The sequence below is a fragment of the Triturus cristatus genome, chromosome 3_2 (genome assembly GCF_964204655.1).
Source record: "Triturus cristatus chromosome 3_2, aTriCri1.1, whole genome shotgun sequence".
In the NCBI taxonomy this organism is placed as follows: Eukaryota; Metazoa; Chordata; class Amphibia; order Caudata; family Salamandridae; genus Triturus; species Triturus cristatus.
In genome coordinates this window covers 201,165,716-201,177,161 of record NC_140584.1, presented here as the reverse complement: position 1 = coordinate 201,177,161, position 11,446 = coordinate 201,165,716, and the positions used below count along the sequence as shown (strand labels likewise).

At 44.5% G+C, this 11,446-nt stretch overlaps 1 protein-coding gene across 1 annotated transcript in view; it reads left to right on the top strand.

Annotated features, from left to right (window-relative positions):
• Positions 1 to 2,628: 2,628 nt before the first annotated feature.
• Positions 2,629 to 11,446, top strand: part of LOC146857017 (TGF-beta receptor type-2-like) — a 375,128-nt gene continuing 366,310 nt past the window's right edge. Inside the window, exon 1 of the mRNA XM_085647505.1 lies at positions 2,629 to 2,801. Coding sequence (XP_085503631.1) covers positions 2,756 to 2,801 — 46 coding nt within the window. The 5' untranslated portion in view covers positions 2,629 to 2,755. The remainder of the gene's footprint in view (positions 2,802 to 11,446) is intronic.

Sequence of the window (11,446 nt, the reverse complement as noted above, 5' to 3'; positions counted from 1 at the left end):
TCTCCTGCAGATTCCTTCAGTTACACAGACAGAGGTTCTTCTTGTTGTCCAGGAGCAATACCAATTGTAGGGGTTGGGGCACAGATATTTATACCCCAAAAGTCTTTGTTCTCAGAAGCTACAAGTCACTGAACCCAGCCAGAACCAGTTCTGCCCAGCCCTGGAGCACTTTGTTTACCAGGCTGCATCCTTCCTTTCAGAAAGAGGGGCTCTGCCATCAGACGCACAGTGGGAGGTGGAGCCAGCATTCACCTTGCCAGGCACAGCCCTATTCAGGGTCCAGGAGCTACCCATCCCCATACTCCAATGTAGATCTCTCTATTCAACCCAGGTCTGACTCAGCCTGCCCTGTCCCTCCAAAACCAGACAGCCAATACACATAACAGCAGAGCACACTGGAAGGCTTAGGCAAGAAAATACCTACTTTCTAAAAGTGGTATTTTCAAACACAGAATATAAACATAAACTTCACTAAAAGATGTATTTTAATATTCTGAGTTCAGGCATACTAAATTCGTTTTTCTACCATGTTCTGTGGGTCAGTTAGGACTATAGAATGTAATAGCCAAACCTCCCATTCTGGCCTATTTTGAACAGATAGCCTTACAGTAGTGAAAAACGAAATTGGGTGTAATTCACTACCAGGACATACTACACACATCAGAGCATGTCCTACCTTACACATACAATGCGCCATACCATAGGGGTGGCTTACATGATGCCAAGGGAAGGTTCAGGGGCTAGGAAGTGGATGCACTTCACAGCCAAGATGGCAGTTCTGGACTGAACACAGACACTGCAGTGGCAGGTCTGAGACACACTTTACAAGCTGCTTCTGTGGGTGGCGCAAACCAGCGCTGCAGGACCACCAGCAGCATTTGGTTTACCAGCCCTGGGCACACACAGGCCACGCTACTGGGGACTAACAGGTAAACCAAATAAGCCAATCATGGATATACCAATTCACATGTTAACTTTACACAGGGAGCATTTGCGCTGTGGCACTGAATGGCAGTGGCACAGTGCCCAGAGCATCTATTACCAGCAAAAACAGAGGAGACACAGCGAAAAAAGGAAGGGAGACCCACGCCAATGGTGCCAGGTCTAACAGTTACCTAAATATTTGTACAAGAACTAATCCCTAGTTGGCACCATTATCTATGTAACTATGTAAGTGCCATTTTCAGAATTGTAATTTAAAATCCAACTTCATGATAAATTAGGATTTTAAATTAGAATTTCAGAGACACCAGATTTGGGGGGTTTATCTCTACCAATTGGAAATAACAATTATAAAATGTAATAAGGTAATCCCAATGTTATCCTATGAGAGAGATATGCCTTGGTGTAGTGAAAAACGACTTTGAGATTTTTTCACTTCCTGGACATGTAAAAGTTAAAAGACATTTATTGTCTTTTGAATACATTGCACCCTGCCCTCTGCGTTTTCCAGGGCATACCTTAGGGGTGACATATGTATAAAAAGGGAATGTTTGGGCCTGGCAAAGGATTTATTTTGCTAGGTCGACATGGCAGTGTAAACTGCTCATACAGGCTCTGCAATGGCAGGCCTGAGGCATGGTTAAAGGGCTACTTAAGTGGGTGGCACAACGAGGGCTGCAGACCCATTAATAGCATTTCATTTACCGGCCTTGGGTATAGGGGTTACCAGTTTACTAAGGACTTATAAGTAAGTTAAATATGCCATTTGGGGATGAACCAATATTACCATGTTAAGGAGAGAGAGCACAAGAACTCTAGCACTGGTTAGCAGTGGGAAAGTTCTGAGTCCCAATACCAGCAAAAACTAGGTCAGAATATTGTACCTGGCAAGCAAACGTTGGGGGGAAGACCGCCCTTAGGCTGCGAGGTCTAACAGTCCCCCATTATTCAAGGAATGGGAGGAGAATGCAAGGTAAACGGCGTGAAGCCATGAGTGGTCGTTCGCCAACCTGGGGTGGGTTTAGTCTTCAACAGGGCGAAACAGGTCTGTGATTGGTGCACATCCTTGACCTTGAGAGATGCTCCCCCCCTTGCAATTTCTAAGAAGAAACGCCCGTGTTCCACTGTGACTATTGAACATAGACTGCGGCCTAAGCCTTAATGCTGGGCAGAAACTTCTCGATAAGGGATGCATCATGCATAAGGGTTTTTAAGGACTGTGACTGCGCATGGAGAATGTCATGAGGACCGCATAATAACTTAAATAAACAGCCCAAATACTTGGAAATGTTAGCAACGGGCTGTAGTGTTCTTTTTCTTCGCTGAGTGAAAACAGTTACAACCTTCTCGTCTTCGGGTGTCGTTAAACGCCCTTTAGAATGTGAAGTGATATCTAACTGTAAAAGTTTTGTTTTGGGTAAGGGTGCGTCTTATGCAAGGTACGGTATGTGATTCACTGCTTGCACTGTGTGTATATGAGCAGCCTAGTGTCGTTGCATTGGTATCTTTGAAGCTCATGTCCCCGTGGCTACCCGGGATTTGGATACTCCAAAGCCAGTCCTGCTGATGTGTTCCTCAGCCCCGGGCAGGGCGGGGTCTCCGGGACACACAGCTGGATGTGAAACAGCTGGGCCCGCCCCCGCCTCGCGCCCGGCCAAGAAGTGCAGAGCCCCCAGCCAGCGGCAGCTCAGAGCGCGCGCAGCCCGCGCAGATCACACGGCAGCACGCAGGGCAGCCGGGCTCCGGCAGGGGGTGAGCCAGGACCGGACGGACGCTGCAGGACAAAGGACGACCAGGCAGTGGCAGCCTCGACATGGGGCACTGGAGGAGCGCCGAGGTCATCCTCGCGCTGGCCCTAGGTGAGTGCGAGCACTGGAGATAGATGCACGAGGCATCGCTGTTTGTAATTTTGTTTCTTGAAATTTACCATGAGTAGTATACCCAAAGAAGGCTGCCACCTGAAGAGAAGTTCAAGTGGCGCCGGGTAGCGCGTGCGCGTAAAAACTACCGGGTAATCCAGCATTCAATAACTTGCCACATGGTAACAACTGTAATATTACAGCATACCACTTTCTACCGCATGGTATATAAACAAGACAACACGCCATACAAGGGCACGCTGTGTGATTGAGATATATATATATATATATATATATATATATATATATATATATATATATATATATATATATATATATATATATATATATACACACACACACACACACACACACACATACGCCATACCACAGCATAACCTCACAACGTTACCACAAAGGAGCATAATGTATTCAATACCATGGGATACATCAGAATTCTAGATATCATTCTAAAATATATCATACCAGTAAGAGGATATATATATATATATGTATATATATATATCACCCCATAACACATAATCACAAATATCATGCTTTAACATACACCATTTTGTTTGTGATGTCACAAACATACTATATATGGCATGACAATTACAATAACACAGCATACGATCTAAGCAATCATATCACTTTACGGCACAACACACACCATACTACAACACATCAGTCCATAACTTAACATACCACAATAGCACTGCACAACACAACAAGAGATTCTTTAGCTTTGCACAGTGGACAAAAAACACATGTGCAGAACGCCCGTACCGTAGATCACCAAACTATTTTATATCCAGAGTTGTTAAACAATCATGTGTGCAATTATCCGAATGCCCCCCCCCCCCCCCCTGTTTAAAGGCGCCTTCCATCACAAAGGGATGTGAGACAACAAAGCAGAATCGGAGCAGCACCAACGACAAACAGACATATGTAAAACGTCAAAAACAATCACAAAAGTGCACCTTAGCCGAGGGCACTTCGCAATCAACTGCTCCTGATTGGGGTTTCCAAACAATCTTTTCCGGGCCGGGACGCACTTCTATTGCAGTGCACACGTTCTGGTGGATAATCTCCACCATGGAGTGACAGTCATACTTGACTTGCACGTTTATTATTGACAATTGGCCACAACATTTATCTATTGCCTATTGGTTTTTGAATTGACCCATCAGTCTGCTTGGATTATTATTATTTCCAGCGCTAACAGATGCCAGCAATTGGCGCAGGTATTGAGAAGTGCCCTTGGCTAAGGGGCACTTTTGTGATTGTTTTTGACGTTTTACAATCATACTGCCCTGAAGAAGTCCAAAGTTAAGTGGACGAAACACGTTGGCTGATGGTTTTAAAAGAATGGAATGAACATCAATACAGAAGAAATTAACATATGTATTGCATTGACAGAAGATTTGTATTCAATTGTGATACTGTGACATCTGTTCACTATCTTATACCTATGTCTGTTTGTCGGTGGTGCAGCTCCGATTTTGCTTTGTTGTCAGCACAACACAGCAAGATGGCATAAGTAAGCCTAACATAACTCGGTCAGGCTTCAGCATCTGGGACCCCCCCCCCCCACCACCACCACCCTTCTGCTGCTCCAGGCCCCCCCCTCCCCCCCCCCCCCCTTTAGAGCCGGGCTGATAGCTAAGCCGTGAGCTCCAGTTTGTTTTCACTCCACTTCCTGGAGTTTATTTTTACTGCTGTCAGGACCGAGCGTCGCTGAAGTACTGTACAGGCTTGATTTTCTTTGATGGTGTCCAGATGTTGGGGGCAGATTACTCGTATTATCGGCTCTGCTGGAGTCAAGGAGTCTGTTTTTAAAGAAAACGAAATGGCAACAGACAGCGCTGCGATTTCCTTGTCGTATCCTTCACGTGCAAGTCAGCACTGCCTTGTGATGTCTTAAACGTGCATGGAGGGGTAATTGGCTGTTTTGCACAGAGGTCTCATATGGTATCACGGGGCTGCACTGCAGAACCGGAAACGCAGAAACACGACGGGACAAAAAGTCCCATTGTGTATGGAGCACGGCCTAGCTGCGTCGGTGAATGCACGCGCGCACACTGACACTTTCATCGTGTTATCTGAGAGAACGGTACACATTTGGAGTTTGCTTGCTGCCAGCCTGTAAATGTGTTATTTAAGGCAGTAAATCCCTCTTTCGGATTTATAGCAAGGAGAACCAGGAATGGCTGACCTTGTGTCAGGGGATATTTAGAAATTGCGAAAGCATTTGAGGAGGAGCAGGTTTAACGTGACAAGTAACGCGAGGACGTCTGTGCTCTTTTAATTTGTGTTCTCCTTGCTAGTGGGAAATGCGATTTATATTGCGCTCGGAATGTAGTTTGGGAACCAAACCGCAATCGTTTCATAAAACCATTGTCTTGGCAGCGCCTCTAGGTTGGGGCTACTTATTGTTACCTTAAATGACGTAATTCTGCCTATTTTTAATCGTGTAAAGCCTTTGCCTCCCTGCTATTCCTCTTCCACAACAAACAACATTGGTTGAGCTCTTTATGATGGATAATCAGGGGCGTGGCTTCCTTTGGTGCAGCGAGTTCAGTGGCACCAGGGCCCACTGAACCCACATTTTTGCAGTATGTGATCCGAACAGCGGCCAGGGGCCCATTTTGTTTCCTTGCACGAGGGCCAATGACTGGCTCGGCTACTCTCGTTAATCATGGCTTTGTTATTCTTTTTGTCGCATGGCCTGCTACCAGGAAATCGAGTGCTAAATGTATTGTCATGGTACATGGAAGTGGATTTAGAATTGTAAATGCATACTTACCTATGTATACTTACCTTCATGATGTTTTTGTTGTCCATATTTTTCTACGCTGTATCGTCAATATAGTTAGATCCTGAAGGTGCTGAGATGTGGAATTAAGAACAGTAAATGTATACTTTCCTATGTATGCTAACTTCACAATATCTTTTTTGTTCAATATTTTTGCTACAAAATATGTATTATTTATTCTGATTTATAACCACGCGACCAGTTGTACACAGTGTGGTTTGGTCATTGTAGAACGTTGGCCTTGTATGTTGTTAACACAAAGAGATGATGGAACTTTTCAAACACTCACCCCCAGTCACAGATCTGGGTTGAATCCATCAGCATTCTTTAGCTCACTTTGCCACCCCAGTTCAGACACAGCTATATGCAAATCAGTCTTGACCCTGTGCCTCATGGGAACAGTCCGACCCAAACTGCCAAGCCATGTCTTCCCTGGACCGGAAACAAGCATCCTGGGACCGGTTTCGGACTAACAGCCCTCTTCAGCCAGGCTAGCTTGAATCCAGTGGCAAAGTGAGTGTTTGCAATGTTCAACACTCCGTCCATCATCCCCTTTGGTTTTGCTTGTATGTTGTTGGCCAATGGAAAACGTTGGCCTTGTATGTTGTCAGCAGCATTACTAGTGGCTGGCCACTGGGTTGCATCTGTGACTGGTATCTAGTCGCTTGCCGACAGTCACATTTACGCTTCAGTGCTGGCATTTAGGGGCTGCTACTACTTTGTGGCCCAATTCATTATTGAAGTTTTGATTGACACTACACATGTCAAGTGATACACTTGTAGTTGTTTAGTTATATTGAGCATCTCCATTAGATTACAGGACACAGTATATGAAATCTATTTCAGGTTGCATTAAAATAGTCCTCGAACAGCGGGAGAGAAGTGAGACAATGTAAGTATGAGTGCTTAAAAGTATATGGTTTTTGAAAAGGTGCTCATGAAACACCTGATGCTGGTGTTGTTGATTACAATTTTAAAGGAGTGTGGGACAGGAGTTGACCGCAGGTTGGGTAAGAGGGGTGTTCCAATAGAGATAGTTCTAAGATTGTAAACAATCTCATTGTTGAGGCGGCTCAGACAGTGGCACCTCTAATTCTTCTGTATTTACCAATATCAACGAGTTAAAGAAATGGGTCACTTTACCCTATATGTCCCAAGATTAAGGGGATATGTGCATTCTCAAAATACAGATCCTGGCTGAGTTTGCCTCGTTTTCAAGCTTGTCAACTTTGTCTCCAAATGGACAATCAAGGGATACATTCCTCAAATCTCTGGCATCTGGCCTCTGTACTCATGCTCCTTCAGAGCAGTAGCGGCCCGGGGAGGGAGTGCCGCGAGGCGGGGCGTGGGAGGGGCAGGGTGGGGGGTAGTAAACTCCAGCATACGGCCGAACGGAGGTAAGTACATAAATAAATAAAACAAATTACATTGCCTGCGCTGCATTGCAGTGCTGCAATGCAGCGAGCGCAATGTAATTCGTTTTATTTATTTATTTATGTACTTACCTCTGTTCGGCCGTACGCTGGAGTTTACTACCCACCACCCTGCCCCGCCCCCGCCCCGCCTCACCACCCCGCAGCACTCCCTCCTGGAGCCACTGCTGATTCAGAGTACTCTGCAGTCATCACTCTGTGGTGCATTCTACTCACAGAATCCCTGTAACCCAGTCAATCTGATTTCTATGTTCAACCTCCCTATCCTCATGGCCATGATGGAGGGATCCACCCCGGTAAGCTTGGTTCTCAGCTGCTCAGTCTCCACATCTCTACCCGCTCATTGTGCTGGGTGCCTAAGCATGCGGAGAGAAATACATCAGCCGTCCTCTTTGCTAAGGACTGTGTGTGGGGGACTAGCTCAATGGGAACCTGCTCAGTGGATCATTCTGCTTAAGCCCATCAGAGCGCACACACTCATTCCTCTGTGTCGCCACCAGTCATTTGATTACACTCGGGGCTCCTGTCTGAGTCGCCAAGTCCTCAGGTGTGCTGTGCCCCTGCCTCGTCACTCTCCAAGGTTGGGGCAGTGCCACAGGCACCGCCATTTCAGAGGCTATGAAATCTACTCTTCAAGTGAAACCTATGAGATTGCTAATCAATGCTGGCTGAAAGTGGCCCACTAAGGGGGCACTACCAGCGTCAGTCCAGACTCACTCCCTGAGCATGAGTAAGCTGCCATAAGAATAGAGCTGCACCGGAGCTTCACCAGACAGCAGTCATATTGGAAACCTGCCAGACCACCACTAGAGACAGGTTTATTTTAAGCCTCCCAGAATTTGAGATAGTTTTTGATTTTTCTTGTCTTTTCTGGAAGGAGGTTCCAAAGTATTGCTGCCTGTATGGAGAAGGGTGTTCAAGTAATACATTCCATCTCGCAAGAGATAATGACCAACTGAGGTGCCAATCTAGTGTGGATGATTTAGTTCCGAGCCTATATAGATTCACGCGGATGAAGAACGGGCCCCTGCTTTAGATGTCTGGATGAGCAGCGGAGAGAATTTTGAAGGTGGCCGAGGGTAGCCAATGGACTACTCAGAAGTGGTCCTGGAGGTGAAGGTGTAAGATTTCTCTTGCCCTCACATATTGTATTCTTTGCTGTTTTTGGAGTAGTAAGAGCTGGGCCCTAGGTAATTCCCATTTAAAATGTCCGAATCAGACATTCCAAGGTTTGATCGTGGCCTGGAACTTTTGTAGGAAACCTAGGTGAGAGAAAATGCGTTGATGAGTTTGCAGGGTGTAGAAAGAGTTTCTTTTGACTTGGTTCACTCAGGGTGTCTGGTAGAGGTCGGGCTCCATGATCACTTCCAGGCTTCTTTGCCTCCGCTGACATTGCTGTTCCTAGGGCCTGATGTGCTCTGGTTGATCAGCAGCAGCTCTCCATGCTGGTAGGAAAGGAGGGCCAGGTCTCTCCTTTGGGGTGGGCCAGCAGGGAGTTCCGCTTTCATTGAGTAATGGTCATGCAAGCCTTTTTTAAGGACAGGTTGCTTTGCAGGGCCATGAGCTAAAGGTCAGACTGTTCCAGTGGAATGAACCCCGAGTTCTGAGTGTTTACCCCTTTTGAAACTATGAGGATTAATCAACCTCAAACGACCTGACCTTTGAGTCATCTTGTATTATAGAGAGGGGTCAGCCGCAGGAGGGACAAAGCACGGTTTACTTGTATATTGTTTTGACATCCATTAGAAACACTTATATTTTAAGGGTTTTATTGAAACGATAGCGTAGATCACAAGACTAGCTTCTCAATTACTTTAACAGATTATGTTTATTGAAGTTGCTAAGGAGGAGGGGCGTGCTGGGGGTGCGGTGCTCCATCCAAAACTGCCCTGGCCCCAGTGCCCCACCACCAGATGACAGATGCAGCCAGCAAAAACAAACACTGGCCTCACCCGTAGGATCTTCAAAGAGTATTTGCAGTTCTGTATTACCAAGTAGGCACCAGCCAATGGGATCCACTCCTTGAGGGCCCCGCGACAACAGATCAAAATAATATTGATTTGATCTTGAAAGAAAATTACAATCAAGCTTTCTTAAATTGTTTTCAAAAGATAGAAAAAAAATGAATCAACTCAAAGAAATGAAAACTTTACATTAAAGACTCCACTCAATACGACGTCTTGCAAAAGGTAGCCTTCCAAGATATCCTGAAAGATTTCACCACAAACAAATTGAGGAAAGTGAATATTTAAAGTTTTGCTGGTTTATTCAAATGTAAAAAATTGATTCTTTGTTTAACAATAATTGTTAACATTTAGTTTTCTGTAATAAAATTGATTTATTAAAATTATTGATTGGTAAAATTAAAAACATATTAGGAGATAATTTGCGAGGGGGAGGGCATAATTTACACTACTTGGGGGCCTCCACTAGGTTTCATCTGGCACTGAGTATTTGATCTTTTCAGGATGTTGCATTTCTGTAGTTTATTTCATGCAACATTTTACTTATATGTAGTGTGTGTTGTGAAAAGAGCTGCCTCAATATATCTGTGTATGTTCAGATTGTGGGAGGCTGTTTATAGTGGCCACGACTGAGAGCTGTGGAGTTCAGACTGAAGGCACATCGAATTTCTCACAGTGGGTCATAAAGTGATTCAGAATTTATGTTCAAGCAATCCTTGGCGTCTCTGCGGAGCCCATTGGAGCAATGGTCAGGTGTGCCAAGGGTAAACGTGATTCTATTAAAATGTGTGTGAAGGAGGCAAACAACGATCAGAATATTGACAGGGCAAAAGATAAAGAAAAGTCAATGCTGACAGGTGAATGAGTGCATGTGTGTGTGGTGCAAGGTAAGTGGAAGGAGGAGCAGAGAAATATGTTTAGGAGAGAGTGAAAAAGAGCGTGCTGAAGAGGAAAGAGATGATGTATGAGATATGCAGATCGAGGGTTTCAGAAACACATCAGGAGAAAAGTGCATACAAGTCTAACTGAGAGACTGCGGAAAAAGGTGAGCCCAGATTTACTAATACTTTGCACCAGGTTTGCATCACAAAAGTGACGCAAACACAGTGCAAAGAGTTGAGGTGGGATTTACTATCCAACGCAAACCAGGATGTTCATTGGAAAGTTCCCCAAAGCACGAAAAAGTTGTGCTATGCGCTACTTTGCATCAAGGGGGTGTTCCATGGGCGGTATATGGGCGTTCCCATGCAACCACCCATGGGTTTTGACACAAATCCTTATTTACTAACATTCTTAGCATAGGGTTTGCGCCAAAACCTTACACCTCTCAAAGGAAGGAGTATCATGCGGAAATGTTTGAATTTTCCTTTATTTTTGCAACTTTGCATCCGTGCTTCAGTGTGCAGCACACATACGAAGTGGGAAACATCTGAAAGGATAATTTTTGTACTGGAAGGGTCCCTTTCCAGTACAAAGCCAATGCTATAGAGAACGCACACATCCTTGCACTATAGTGTCATATAGTATGCATTGCACATTTATTCTCTCTCCCTTTGACAAAGGCAGCGAAGCAGCTTTGGTTGCTGTGCAACTTTGGGTCAAAAATTAGGAAATATAGGCGATGGTGAGTTGAGGAGAACTGGAGGGATTGGGTCCTTCTGAAGCCCATTACACCTTCCACAGAACTTATTAATGTTTAAATTAATAGTCTCCTTAAAATGCTCAAACGTGTGTATGTGTTTTCCCTAAACAGTACACACAACCTTAATGATTGTAAGTTATAGGTGCCCCCACCACTTTTATCTGTGATTCCCAGTGCGCTCCCCACAAAAATACTTTCTAGAGACGCCACTGATTATTTGCAATCCAATCAAGAGTCTATTCTTTCTGTAGTAGTTTTATAATTGTGACTAGTGCAGTGCAACTTCACGCTGCTTTGTTGCTTTCCGTCTTCACCAGCCCTACTTGGAAGTACTTGACATACATTGTATATTCTTAGCTCCTTGATTGCATGAAGGGCAATCAGATCACCACAGAACTCATGGTATGTCACATCCAGAAATCCTTACTTCAAGGTCAACTTACTAAGTAAAGCAACTCGACAATCTCCTTGTATTCGGGTATGTTTTCTGCACTCTTCTTGCTGCTCCACCAAATGTTCCCATGTGAACCTGCTATTCGCATTTGCTCTTTTTCTAATTTGGCACTTAGTTTATGTAAGGCAGGTGTTTTTCCAGGTTTAGATCTTTCAAATTACCAAACGATCTGACTAGATTGAACTGTAAACAATACAGTAAACACGTTGCCATTTGAAATGACGCAGTGAATATCAACATCATGCCTATAGTATTTTTAAAAAAAACAAAATATATTTTTATATTCATAACGCTAAAATCAATATCGAAAAGATACCAACGTAGTTCTTGTGGA